The sequence below is a fragment of the Gobio gobio genome (genome assembly GCF_949357685.1).
Source record: "Gobio gobio genome assembly, chromosome: 12".
NCBI lineage: Eukaryota > Metazoa > Chordata > Actinopteri > Cypriniformes > Gobionidae > Gobio > Gobio gobio.
The window spans coordinates 12,546,325-12,561,615 of NC_137105.1; the positions used below are offsets into that span (position 1 = coordinate 12,546,325).

General features: G+C 37.2%; 1 protein-coding gene across 2 annotated transcripts in view; it reads left to right on the plus strand.

Annotated features, from left to right (window-relative positions):
- The window catches only part of pex7 (peroxisomal biogenesis factor 7), a 54,474-nt gene continuing 39,183 nt past the window's right edge, over positions 1–15,291 (plus strand). The window contains exons 1-8 of one of the 2 annotated variants that reach the window (XM_079831130.1): positions 1–374; positions 447–504; positions 980–1,130; positions 1,219–1,296; positions 2,224–2,332; positions 9,668–9,774; positions 10,354–10,467; positions 13,428–13,483. In XM_079831130.1, coding sequence (XP_079687256.1) covers positions 269–374; positions 447–504; positions 980–1,130; positions 1,219–1,296; positions 2,224–2,332; positions 9,668–9,774; positions 10,354–10,467; positions 13,428–13,483 — 779 coding nt within the window. In that variant the 5' untranslated portion in view covers positions 1–268. The remainder of the gene's footprint in view (positions 375–446; positions 505–979; positions 1,131–1,218; positions 1,297–2,223; positions 2,333–9,667; positions 9,775–10,353; positions 10,468–13,427; positions 13,484–15,291) is intronic. The other variant, XR_013817624.1, reaches the window with a different exon arrangement.

The following is a 15,291-nucleotide window of genomic DNA, read 5'->3' on the forward strand; positions in this document are numbered from 1 at the left end:
GCGTTCTTCACGCATGCACAACAGGGAAGTAAACAACTGGTATGCACATGCGCTAACTTTGAGTTTACCTGACAAATGCATTAATTTCTTTATGTACTGTTGTACTGGTTGCTGGGAATTTATCACGTGTTCGCCGTTGTTGACAATAGTTTGGCGTTTTACCACAAACAACAGAGGTTATTGCCCGTGATTACATTTTTCATGGACTTTAGAGTCAATATGCAATGACCTAGGCGTTATTACTGTATACGCCGAGTTATTAGAGAATATGAAGTCGTTTAAATCTCCAGGACGTCATGGATATGCTGTGGAGGTTTCACCTTTTCTCGCTTCTACGGTCGCCTGTGCGTCCTCTCAGTATTATGGGATTGCAGGTAATATTAGTAGTTTGCACGGCCATGGTTAGATGATATTGACATTAAAAAAACTTCTTTCGTGTATTTTAGGATGTGGGACACTTCTTGTGCTGGAGCAGAGAGAAGCAGATGTTTCACTTGTGAGGAGGTAATTTTCTTTCATTCAGTGAATTAAATAGAGCATATATTATCAAAATATCTGGGTCATAGTGATCACCAAAAAATAATAACAGCTTACATGTTGCCACCATTATTACTATTATAATTTTTTTGTGACAATGTTGCTTTACTGTTTTGAAAATCATCCCACAACTACTGCTATGATATCTAAAACTATTTTACACACATACTTTTTACACATACATTAGAATGTAATAGAATGTAGTGTAATTGCCATGCGAATAACATTCCACTGCAACAAAATCTTATTGGAAAATAGTATTTAGAAAAGATGAAGAATCATTTCTTTGCAGATAACTCGGATAACAGTTTTGTATCTTATTTTGAATGCATTGACATTCATAAATTTTTGAAGTCATTGTAAATACGTGTCATCTTGCAGTGATATGAGGACAAGTGTAGTCAGTGATGTGACTGATTGTATCTTTTTGTCTCATGGGCAGTTTTGACTGGAATGATGGCCTCTTCGATGTGACGTGGAGCGAGAACAATGAACATGTGCTGGTGACGGGAGGAGGTGATGGATCTTTGCAGATCTGGGACACGGCCAACCCGCAAGGTCTTCTGCAGGTGCTTAAAGGGCACACACAAGAGGTCAGTTCACACTTTTAACTTCCAAAACAGCATGTTAAATCTTTCTGCACTTCGTAACCTCTAGACTGCAAAACGTCTGACCTTACAGGTGTATTCAGTAGACTGGAGTCAGACACGGGGAGAGAACCTGGTGGTATCGGGATCTTGGGACCACACAGCTAAAGTGGTAAGTGGAGTTTGTTTTATGCCTGGTACACATTGTGCCATTTTGGGCTATCCCAGATGAAAGATGACCAATCATGATTTCTGTGGTCGTGGCTCCAGCCTGTGGCAGACTGGAGTTTCCTTGGTATTTGAGGTGAAGGTTTGTCTTCTGATTTGGGATCTGACTCTCGCTGTGGCGAACATTGGAAGTATTCAAAACAATTCCACATGTGTAGCAGGGATGTGACACGCCCATCAAAACAGTGTTTCAGAGAGGTCAAAACATGATTGAAAATTGCCTGTATAGCCTTTTTATGTAAAAATATTTCTAACATTGTAAGTGGACCTCAACATTAAATTACATTTAAAATAATAATAAAAGACCCCTTTAAAGTCACCATGAAATCAAAATGGGCAATTCTTATTTTTTAATGCAATACTGCTGTATGTATAAATAATTTTTCCATGCACATCATATTTTCTTTGTAAATAATCTTGTAATCTTTAATCAAAATAACTTTCCTCCCTCTTGCAGCAACATCTCTTTTCTTCTCTGATTACGTGTTTTTTGGTGTGAGGGTGGGACAACCTGTCACTCACATGACATCAGAGCAATAGCAAACCAGAACCATCCAATTAATTTCCAATGGACAAAATCAAGTCCCGCCCTACATTTTTTTCTTGTTTGAGAAGCGTTTCAGTCAGATATACAGTACATTAAAATAACGAAGAAAAGACTATCGCAACTTCCGTTTCATGCCAACTTTAAAAGATGAGGCTTAGTTCTGTTCCTAACTAAACTAAACAATGCTAAATAAAATGCATTTAACCATATACTCATACATTTTGGGGATTCCAAATTCCCCCCCAAAAAAGATGAAAACATTATTTAATGTGCTTTGGTGATCAAACATAATGATGTTACATGGTTGTCCTGTTTTCCACACAGTGGGATCCGGAGCGATGTCAGTTAGTGAACACCCTGCAGGGTCATGAGGGTGTCATATACAGCACCATCTGGTCTCCTTATATCCCAGCATGCTTTGCTTCAGCCTCAGGTAGGATAATGAGCTGTATCTATCCTCCTATGAAGCCTGGAGGGATTGCTGCTTTAGTTTTGAAAAATGACTGTGTTGGGATGCACACTAGAAATACTAAATAATCTTGGGGTTATCAGACATGCATATGCATTAAAGGGTTAGTTCAGCCAAAAATGAAAATTCTTTTAATTACTTACCCTCATCATGACGTTCCAAACCCGTAAGACTTTCGTTCATCTTCAGAACACAAATGAAGATCTTTTTTGATGAAATCTGAGAGCTTTCTGTCCCTCTGTTGACGGCTTACGCAACTGAAAATTTGATTCTTCAAAACGTTCTTAAAGAGATTGTAACTTTTCTGAATAGACACGATCGCTTTATAGGATGAACAGATTGAATTTAGGCTTTTGTTTTATTTGAACTATCCTTTTAAGTTTGTGGAGCATGTGGTAGAGCAACACCAAAGTAAACCCACACAATGGGTTTGATTGAGCGCATGTACTTATACAATATTTGAATGCAACTGAAGTCATTTTGGAAATATGCTGTGTATTATATTATCAGTTATATGATCAGTTACCAGTTCAAGGGTCTTTTTGCTAATTATATTTTGAGGGATGGTAGAGGACAGGCAATTATGATGAGAATAGGAGGTATGGGATCTTGAAACAATGTTATTTTAGTATCATCGAGATTACGATTATATAGTAATACTATTATATACTATTACTATTATATTTTTTATTAATAATTTGATTTTTTTTGTATTGTCCATTTTCGTTTTGATTTTAGATAAAGTTTTAGTAATTGTGTAATATTTTTTTGTTTTTTTACTATTTTATTATTTAAATAAATCTGTCAATAGTTTTTGGTAAATTTTTATTTTAGTTTGAGTTATTTTATTACATAAAATGTAACTAAATGACACTGTTGCCTTGGCAAATTTTATTTTATCAGTTAACATTTATTTCAAGTATTTTATTTATTTGTACTTATTCTAACTGATAATAACCCTAATACCCTGCTGTAAAATGATCATGCCTCAACACAAACTGTTAGTAATTTGCTTGTCTGTATATACAGTATGCCATGTTTTGATTTTGCTCAACTCCTTAAAATTGCATCACAGGCAAATTATACACTAGAGAGCAACTTATTAAGTTGCAATACATACAGAAATACAGCTTGTGTATTGAGACATGTAGCACCATTTCACAATCTCATTCCATTCAATGGAATTAGTAGAAAAAAACAATGAGGTACAGACTGAGCTTGTGTTATATTTTAATTATCCAATCCAATTAGATTTGATACGTAATTAGGTTTAGTGGCCAAACCATTCACCTCATCAGTACCATCATTCACCCCATGAGGTCAGCAGTGAGCTTTCATCATCCTAGTCTTCAGCTCACTTTTTTATTTTAGTTTATTGTAATTTTTTTGATTAGGAATTTTTATTTAATATGTTAATATAGTACAATTAATTATAAGGAAAATAGCACAAAAGTGAACATAGTTAAAGGATAATTCACCCAAAAATGTAAATTCTGTCATAATTTACTCACCCTCAAGTTCTAAACCTGAATGAAGTTCTTTCTTCTACTGTTTGGTTACCGACATTCTTCAAAATATCGTCCTTTATGTTCAACAGCAGAAAAAAAAATCATGTATGTTTAGAACAACTTGAGGGTGTTGTTGTCAATGACAGAATTAATTATTTTGGATGAACTATCCCTTTAGCCATGTCCCCTAACATGTATCTAAATTCCCTTAAAAAAAAATCCATATGTGCTATTATTTGTTATTAAATCTGCTTTTTGATTAATAGCCCAGATTTTGATACATTTTGTGCTGGGAAAATTTACAAAAGTACATTCTTAGAAGAAATATCTGCATAATCATGATTGCATAAGTTTGCTTTTTTTTAGGTCGTACTCTTGAGTCTGCACAGTGATCTGTGTGTCTACTTGTGTAAGAAAGACTCACAAGGGTCTCACGAGCACATCTTTTTCAGATGTATCAGGGGTTGGTGACCACATTGCAGCTCTAAACCAGCAGGCTTTGCCATCAGAGCCCTGAGTTCATCAGCTCCAAACGGCTCTGTTGTGATCTTATCAGCAGCACATTGGGCCTGCAGCACCCACTTACTGCTGATGTGCTCCCAGAGTCTCCGTGTCTAAAACGAAAAATTCACCCAGAAATGAAAATTGTACCATTATTTACTCACCCTCACATTGTTGCAAACCTTAATTACTTTATTCTGTGGAGCAGCAAAGGAGACGTGCATCCCTTTGTAATGCATTTTACGCATGAACGGTGACAAGGAGTCAAGCACCCTTTATAGTGCATCAGACTAGCCCTGAATGCACATACACACATGATGCAGATCATATGCATAACACCTCATTCATGTTGATTTATATTGAGTTGAGCCTCCTCGGAAGCTGTAGTAAGAATAACACACTCCTGTGCTGATGGAGGACCTTTTTCTTTTGCCATTACATTTTGACACCACGTGTGTAATGAGATGTGTCTGAAAATCGATACTAAATCCCAGTACCGCGGCAAACGCCGAATGTGATCATGGGACAAGCGGTTTCCATGAAATGCCGCCTCAGCAAAGATGTTTAAGTTATATATATGCTGGTTTTTCTCATCAAAGAAACCACTTATGTAAGCATATAACATAAAGCCAACACCAGGTTTTCATTTTCCATATATATGTGGCAACTTTCCACAGCTTTCAAGCACAGTTTTAAGAGGGCCGGTTGTGACTCTGTAACTTTCTGCAAGCCTGATGTTTATACATAAAGTCTTTCTTTCCTTATTAATGTCTCTTCAAAAAGCAAATGCCAAATTGTGGGAAAATATGTGTTTTGTGTATGATCAGTTTTTGCATGGACACATAGCTCCACATGAGTCCAAATAATTGGAGGTCTTTGGTGAGGCATAAAATAAACGGAATTTGCTAGTTCATGCTGTGTAATATAATGTTGGCATATTTCATTGTATGAATATTTAGATAAATATTAATAATAGAATTCTGGTTAGAAATATTAAGCAAAATTAATAACTCTCTTAATCTCATAATATATATTAAATAAATGTAATTATATCCATTATCATGAATATATATATATATGTGTACATGTGCGTGTGCGTGCGTGTGTGCGCGTATATTTCTATGTTCTGTGTTTTGGGGTCAGTCACTGAATACATTTATTCAGCAAGGACATATTATTGATCAAAAGTGATAATCAAAGAATCCTAAAAAATACAAATGTATTAAAATGATTTCTGAAGGATTATGTGACACTGAAGACTGGAGTAATGATGCTGAAAATTCAGCTTTGCATCTCAGTAATAAATTACATTTTTAAATGTATTAAAATACTCTATATTGCCAAAAGTATTGGGACACCAAATCATTGGCACTCCAAATCATTGAATTCAGGTGTTCCAATCATTTCCATGGCCACATGTGTATAAAATAAAGCACCTAGGCATGCAGGCGCTTCTACAAACATTTGTTAAAGAATGGGTCGCTCTCAGGAGCTCAGTGAATTCAAGCGTGGTATTGTTATGGGTTTCCACCTGTGCAATAACAAGTCCATTCGTGAAATTTCCTCACTACTAAATATTCCACGGTCAACTGTTAGTGGTATTATAACAAAGTTGAAGCAATTGGGAACGACAGCAACTCAGCCACGTAGTGGTAGGCCACTTAAATTCACAGAGCGGGGTCAGCGCATGCTGAGGTGCACATATGTCACCAACTTTCTGCAGAGTCAATAGCTACAGACCTCCAAACCTCGTGTGGACTTCAGATTAGCTCAAGAACATGGTGTAGAGAGCTTCATGGAATGGGTTTCCATGGCCAAGGAGCTGCATCCAAGCATCCACATCACCAAGTGCAATGCAAAGCATCGGGTGCAGTGGTGTAAAGCACGCCACCACTGGACTAGAGCAGTGGAGACGTGTTCTCTGGAGTGACGAATCACGCTTCTCTGTCTGGCAATCCGATGGACGAGTCTGGGTTTGGCGGTTGCCAGGAGAACGGTACTTGCCTGACTGCATTGTGCCAAGTGTTAAGTTTGGTGGAGAGGGGTTTATGGTGTGGGGTTGTTTTTCAGAGGATGGGCTTGGCGCTTTAGTTCCAGTGAAAGGAACTCCTAATGCTTCAGAATACCAAAACATTTTGGACAATTGCATGCTCCCAACGTTGTGGTAACAGTTTGGGGATGGCCCCTTCCTGTTCCAACATGACTGCGCACCAGTGCACAAAGCGTCGGTCCATCAAGACATGGAGGAGCTAGTTTGGTGGGGAGGAACTTGACTGGCCTGCACAGAGCTCAGCCCGATAGAACACCTTTGGGATGAATTAGAGCGGAGACTGCGAGCCAGGCCTTCTCGTCCAACATCAGTGCCTGACATCACAAATGCGCTTCTAGAAGAATGGTCAAAAATTCCCATAAACACACTCCTAAACCTTGTGGAAAGCCTTCCCAGAAGGGTTGAAGCTGTTATAGCTGTAAAGGGTGGGCCAACTCCATATTAAACCCAATGGATTAAGAATGGGATGTCATTAAAGTTCATGTGCATGTAAAGGCAGACGTCTCAACTTTTGGCTATATTTATATTAAGAATATTAGGAATGGGATGTCATTAAAGTATATATTGTAGTATATATAGTATATAGTATATAAAGTATATATTGTATAATGTGTATATAGTAGTCTAAATCTTTTTAATCTTACTTAGATTTTCTATTTTGTTTTGACGTCTGATAATATATTCAACAGGGCCTACAAGTGCCTCTGTGCTTTGAAGAGACAATTTCAGCACCTCCCTTATCAGAGATTTCACCTCCTCCCGCTCAATGCAGTGATCGCAGGAGCCCTGGCTTCTCTGAAGGGGATGCCAATGAAATCTTCAATGCGAAACGCTTGCATGCCAACAATCTCAGTAAGAGATCTGTTCTGCTATAATTAAAATAGAAGTGCCTAAAGCAGACCATATATCAAAATTATTGTTAAACTTGAGCTCATTGAAATATTGACACAATTAATCTCCCTCAAAACCTTGAAACAATTTTTATTTCCATCTGCAAGCTGCCTCCTACACATTGAGGACCTTTTTGTGATGTTTTCTGACATATTCTCATGTGGTAGGGCCTTGTGATTCAAAGATCTTAGTTAAGGATTTGAATAAATTATTTTCACACAATAATTGCTGAAAAGGTTTACTCTTATCATATTATCATCATTTTTAAAATGTAATATTTTTATGGTGGCTTTCCATATTTTAAGATCAAAATCTGCATCTGTGACGAGGGTAAAATCTTAAAATCTATACATAAAAAGCTTTTCCAAATATTAAAAAAACTAAATGATGTAGGCAATAGGCATTGCAAACTAGCAAAGACTGTAATCGGTTTTAAAAAATAATCATATCTATAGGCCCCATAGTTTAGATTCTCTGACACCTTTTCCTGATGCTATGTTAAATGGAAAATTAAACCATGTTGCAGTATATCATGATACAAAAACACCACTCTGTTTAAATCTTCCTAGTGTACTATTACGTGTTTATGTGATGGGCTTAATTTATTGTGACTTTGCAGCTCAGGCAGGAACTCCCTGCGGGTCGCACTTCAGAGTGGATTTTATTTATTCCATCAATTGCACCAAATCAATAAGGGTTACAATAGTCATTGACATACGCCTCTTGAGATGTAATTAACTAGAGTAGGGCTATTCATTTAAATGACGATCTATTGGATCGTCAATAAATGCAATGTATTTTGATGACGTTTTTAGGATTGTCACATATATTTTGAACATATTCACTCCAGACTTGGGTTTGTATGCTCAGGGAACAGCTAGTGTGCTGCTATTTGATGTATCATTCATGTTCGTGCCGCAAATGGTACAAGATGAGATGCATACCAAAGTTGAATACTTTGGGGGTTTGTTCGCAATGGTAATAGAGATGCTTGCCTTAGTACACTTCTAAATGGTCTTAAAGTCACCATGAAATCCAAATTGGCAATTCTTATTCATTATGGAAAATTGCAGTACTTATTATAAATGATCCGTGCATATAATTTTTTTTTTTATTCACGTGTCCTTGGAATCTTTTATCAAAATAACCTTTTTTTTCTTGTTCGAGAAGCCGTTCACTTAGATATACGCCACAATATGGAACAAAAAGCTATCAAATCTTCGGTTTCATCCCAACTTTAAAGATTACAAATTATTTATTAACATCTGTAAGCATTCCACTTATGCACTAATATGGTTATGATGTGTTTATGTGATTCTCTCTTAATGTTTTAAGTTTCTGCATGATATAAAGTATAGTTATTTATGATTTAACATCCTAGGTTATTCAAAGGGGGACCTGTGGTTTATAGGGATCATATGAACATTATCCAGCATGCTGTTAGTACTACATTTATACTTCACCAGCTTTTGAATTCATATGCACCATATAGAGAATCCCCTGTTGAATGAATCTTGAGGCTTTTGCTGTGGTTTGTGGAGACTGATCAAGCGTAACGTTAGTTCTGGCAGGTCAGGTTAGTCAAGCTCGCATCAGCTGACTCTCAGATGATCCACATCTACCTATGGGAATACGACACCTATCGCAGCATATCTATATATAGGGTCCATTCAGTATTATAAGCAGGTATTGCGTTTCTCAGGAGAGAATTACCCTTCTCCATCCCCAGCTCCTCCTGTCGTCCAGTCAGGATTTGGCCTTCTGATATTCCTCTTCAGACTCTTTTATCAAATTGTTGTTACATTTTAATGATTTTGTCATTAAGAACAATAATGATGTTGCTACTATATTGGTTCTGTTCTGTTTACCCTAAGGGGGGTTATTGTTGCGCTCCCTGCTCCTATCCATGCTAGGCTGCATGGATGTGCAGGGGGTTCTTTCCCAGAACAGAACCATTCCGCCAATCCAAACTGTATGCAATTGTCAATCATCTTTGACAATAGTGGTCCTGACAGAACTAATGTTGCCCCTTCTAGTGACTTGTAAAAAGTGAATGGTCGGACCATTTATTTCTTACTTCAGAATAGAAAGGCTGTGCTTCAAGAAGAAGGTCAGATAAAAGGCGTAGAAATCTGTGGCCCGTGCAGCTTACAGAGGACTGGCCTGCGACAGTTCCCTCAGCGCCTTGCCCTGGGTCCATTCACGCTGAGTGCAAGTGGCCCTTGAAATGAATGTTATGGTTCAGAGGATTCTGCTGAGATCGCAAACCAGGAATTTATATGAGAAATTTTGTGGCTTTTTAGAAGATTTAAAGGTCTAATGAATTGATGCTCATCTCTGTTGCTATAGGGGATGGCACACTGCGAGTTTGGGATGTGAAAGCGGGATCCTGCAGGCTGGCCATTCCTGCACACAGGGCTGAAGCCCTCAGCTGTGATTGGTGCAAATACGACCAGGCGAGTATTATTTCCTCTATTCAGTTAATTCACTGTCTGTGTGCACAAATGGGATTTGAGTTCCCTTACACAGTTTATGATATTATACATGTGTAATTGTACCGAACATTTTTTTTTCAGGATTATTTGATTAACAGAAAGCTCAATGGAACAGCATTGATTTGAGATACAACTTAATGTCACTTTTGATTAATATTCCCTTGCTTTTATAAATTAATAATAAGTATGTCTTTAAAAAAATCTTAGTTACTCCAAACTCAAAAAAATTAAGCATTTTAATGGAAATTCGTTTTTTTAGGTGCAAAAGCTCCTTTATGTATATTTCCAAGATGATAACTGGATATCACTCCCTAAATTAAGCATGTAATGGAGTGGAGTCATGTGACCAACAATGTATCATACTGCTCACATACTATTTAAAAAAAATAGTATACTGTACTTTTTTTTTAAATGGTGCACAGTAGTATTTAATTCCGTTCATATTGCCTTTCCATTATGTGACAAGATCTAAAAGAACTGTATAGATGGTGGACAAAACATTTACCTTTGTCATTCCTCTCATTTCTATTATGTTCTCAGAATATTCTGGTCACTGGATCCGTGGACTGCAGTCTCAGAGTGTGGGATTTGCGGAACATCCGAAATCCTTTAGCTCAAATGATGGGCCATTCTTACGCCATCCGCAGAGTAAAGGTATTTTAGTTTGGGTCAACTCATTTTTTTAATTTTAGTTCAAAAGCTGGCCTTAATTTCTTCCAGAAGAGTATGTCATTTCAAGGGCCATGCAAACAATGTGTAAAGGGAGCTAGAGAGTTTGAAATACTCAGCTGGATGAAGGGTAAAGACTCTTACTACATCTGCATTTAATGTTAGTTTTGTCATTGCTTTGACTTAAATTAACTAACAAGTCTGTTGAACAATAATGAGGCTTGTGTCTGCTTCTGTCTGTGTGAAAATCAAAGCGTATTTCTGTACTGTATGTGACGGCTATGGATTTCCGTATATAAACAGATTATCTTTAAGGATCTGTGTAATTGAGTTGGAGAAAATGTGAACGCTTGAGTGTCCAAACAGTCAGCAATTATGTCGATTAAAGAGTTCAGTTCACTTTGCACCTGACCGGTCTGCTGCCAAACCTGAGAACAAAACGTACACAAATAGTCCTTCCATCTGATTTTGTGCCACATGAGGAACCTTGTATCTCCAAATGGAGCTGTGGGAATAAAACTCACTCCAGCTGGGTCAGGGTGAAATCACAAGCTGTTACAAGTTAATGGTTTTGCTCACAGCTTTCAGATAATGTAGAAATGTGTGATATAAGGAGCTACGAACACCGTGTTATTATTGCACTGGGAATACAGGAGGGCAGTGAAGCATGAGATTGTGTGTTCGAATGTAATGATATCAAATAGCTTTGAAATGAACACTTTTTATTCTTTTTATATGATTATTATGTCATCTTATACTGTATCAGTGATGAAGAGGTTCATTCATTGTCTTTTGCATTTACTGTTTACTCCTCCTGTAGTGTCATGCAGTGTTAATTTTGACAGCAAATTTTGATTTAGTTTTAGTCATAGACTTTTGACTAAAATGCCATTTAGTTTTAGTCATATTTTAGTCACCTGAATTGTTTTTAGATTCAGTCTAGTTTTAGTCGACTAAATCTACAGTAGATTTAGTCTCCTAAAATCTAATGAGTTTAGTTAAATTGTAATACATTAAGCATTTAAGCATTACATAACCGACTGTCACTTGAACTGACATTTTGACATCATTTTGTTTTTGACGTTAAAAATACACGAAACAGAGCTCAATTCCCTTTTTTTTTTTTTTTTTAAACATCTATATAGTTTTTATAACTTTGTATTTCTGTTTTAGTTAGTAGGCCATATCAGGTTAAGCTAAAGCTTCAAATAAGTTTTTATTTTTATTTTTATTTCAGTTAACATCGTTCAAATCAAATGTGCGCATCTGTTACACAGGATATCAGTTCTGACTGGATCTCTTCCCTAATCGTCCCTCCCTAACATTTTCGTGTTGTTTTTATTTGTTGACGAAAATGACTTTCGTCATAGTTTTTGTCATCCAACACTAGTTTTTATTTAGTTATCGTCTCGTTTTCGTCAGTGAAAAAAGGTTGTTGACGAAAATTATGACGAAAATTATTCGTCAACGAAATTAACACTGGTGTCATGACAATATTTTGATTAACCTTTCCAGCTAAGATAACTAAAAATAAATGGAGAGTTAATCAATAGAAAGGTTTAGATCTCAAAGATCTCACATACTTGCTAGCAAGTATAAAATTTGCTTGATCCGGAGGGGAATGTCCGATGTCACCATTTCTAGGAAATCATTGACCATTGTATTTTTTAAATCATAATAAATTCATAATCATAATAAATTATGTAGATGGCTATGTTTGTTCACCTCAAACCAAACTGAACTGAACTGCTTTTCTGCTCACATCCATTTGAATAAATATTGTAAATAAAAATAATTTTATATATAAACAAAGATGGATCATGCAAATTTCATGATATTTTTTATTTAGGACTGTCCTGAATAAGCTGTTTCACATAACAGATGTTGACATAGTCCACAAGTTCAAATAATAACTGAATTTACACAAATTAACCTGTTCAAAAGTTAATAAATAGCATTGAATCTTAATACTGTGTATTGTTACCTGGATGAGCCACGACTGTTTTTTATGTTTTGTGATAGTTGTTCATTAGTCCCTTGTTTGTCCTGTAGCAGTTAAACTGAGCTCTGTTCTTCAGAAAAATCCTCCAGGTCCCTCCTGAGGGGTGCGTCTCAATCAGCTCCCTAGCTCCCTACTAAGTTGTGAATCAGTATATCATGTAAACGAATTCGGCCTCTGGTAAGGACAATAAGGACCCTGGCTCACTACACATAGGGAAATGATGATTCTATTTCCGGCGACATGACAACGCCCTCATTGTACAACATCACAACTGGTATTTATAAACAACAGCAGAACTGATCTTTCAAACATTATTTGTTTATGTTGTATAAAATGCATTATGATAAGTACTTTGCTTGTTACATATACGTGCAACATTTCAGCTGTAAATAAATAATTTTAGCTAGAATATGTTCATAGCCTATTTAGTGATGTATGTTTATAGTTTTTTTTTGTTTTGTTTTTAAAAAGTGTGTCTTTGTGTAGTGAGTTGGCTCACATGATTTAAATTTTGCGTTAAGGGAACTTAGTGACCATCAATGCTCACTGGTTTTCACTTTTTAGCGAGCGAACGTTTCAATGCATTGGTAGGATTTTATAATTTGAGACAGCCGCTAAAATTGCCGACTCCTTGATCAGTGCCCTGACTATTGAACTAGGGAGCAGATTGAGACCTACCCATTGACTGAAAACTAAACATGACCTTACTGCATACTCTGAAAGCTGAATGAATAGTATAGCAAGTTTTTTGCTGTTTATACTATCTACCAAATGATGAAAGGATTTGGGCCACATTGAGCTGTGGAGTAAATATAGCCTTTATGCAGTGTTCATTGATAAAGATATCAGCATGTACTTCAATTGATTTTTATTTATTTATTTATCTTTTTTGTCCAGCAGCCACTTTATGTTAATTCTTCTTTCATTTGTTTGTCGTTTCTAGTTCTGCCCATTTTACAAGACCGTCCTTGGGACCTGCTCATATGATTTCACAGTCAGGTAAGCCAAATGTTTGACCACAGATGCATCTATTCTTATGATTACCAACACAGCAGAATGTTTGCAAGTGTGCTATTTTAATATACTGTTCTGCAAACAAGCAGTTAAAGGGTTAGTTCACCCAAAAATGAAAATTGTCATTAATTATTCATGTCTTTCCAAACGGTATTTTTAATGAAATCCGAGAGCTCTCTGACCCCTCCATAGACTGTAATATAATTAACACTTTCAAGGCCCAGAAAGGTAGTAAAAACATTGTTAAAATCGTCCATGTGACTCCAGTGGTTCAACCTTAATTTTACGAAGCGACGAGAATACTTTTTGTGCGCAGAAACAAACAAAAATATTTCATTCTAGCCTGTGTCAGTCTCCTACACAGTTTCAGAATCAGAATGAGCTTTATTGCCAGGTATGTTTACACATACTAGGAATTTGTTGTAGTGACAGAAGCTCCACAGTGCAACAAAATGACATTGACAATACACTGACACAGATAATAAAAATAACAACATACAAATATAGAGACAATGTGCAAAATAGCAAAGACACAATATACAAATTCAAAAAAATAAAATAAGCAATATTATGTACATGTATATTAGGTGTAAATTAGAAATGTAAATAAGTATGTGTTAAATAAATTAGTGAATAAAGGAATGTACAAGTGTGTGTGTGTGTGTGTGTGTGTGGGCATGTTTTCGTGAAATATCAGGACACAAATGTGTATAATGACATGGGTATGACATAGGTATTACAAAAAGAGGGTGAAATATGAGGACGTTCCCCATGTCCTCACTTTTCAAAATGCTTATAAATCACACAGAACAAGTTTTTTTTCACAGAAAGTGAACTGCACAGTCTCCTGTGAGGGTTAGGTTTAGGGGCAAGGGCAGTGTAAGGGGATAGAAAATACGGTTTGTACAGTATAAAAACCATTACGCCTATGGAATGTCCTCACATTTCACAAAAACAAACATGTGTTTGTGTGTGTGTGTGTGTGTGTGTGTGTGTGTGTGTGTGTGTGTGTTCTGGTGCTCAGGGCTCTGTAGCGTCGACCAGACTCTAACAGTTCGAAAAGGGAGTGTGCTGGATGAGAGGGGTCCAGAGTGATTTTGCCAGCCCTTTTGCGCACTCTGGATAAGTACAGATCTTGGAGAGTGGGGAGGGTTGTACCAATGATTCGCTCAGCAGACCGGACTACCCTCTATAGTCTTCTGAGGTCAGATTTGGTAGCTGAGCTGTACCAGACGGTAATTGAAGTGCATAGGATGGATTCAATGATGGCAGAGTAGAACCGTTTCAGCAGTTCCTGTGGCAGGTTGAACTTCCACTTCCTCAGTTGGCGGAGGAAGTACAACCTCTATTGGGCCTTTTTCCCAATGGAGGCAATGTGAATGTCCCACTTCAGGTCCTGAGAGATGGTGGTGCCCAGGAACCTGAATGACTCCACTGTTTTTACAGTGCTGTCCATGATGGTGAGTGGGGGAGAACAGGGGGGTTTCTCCTGAAGTCCACGATCATCTCCATTGTTTTGAGCGTGTTAAGCTCCAAGTTGTTATGACTGCACCAGGCAGCCAGCTCTTTAACCTCCTGTCTGTAAGCAGACTCGTCTCCATCCTGGATGAGGCCGATGACTGTTGTGTCTTCCGCAAACTTCAGGAGCTTGACAGAGGGGTCTTTAGAGGTGCAGTTGTTGGTGTAGAAGGAGAAGAGCAGTGGGGAGAGAACACAGCCTTGAGGAGCTCCAGTGCTGATGGTGCGGGTGCTGGATGAGAATTTACCCAGCCTCACAAGCTGCTGCCGGTCTG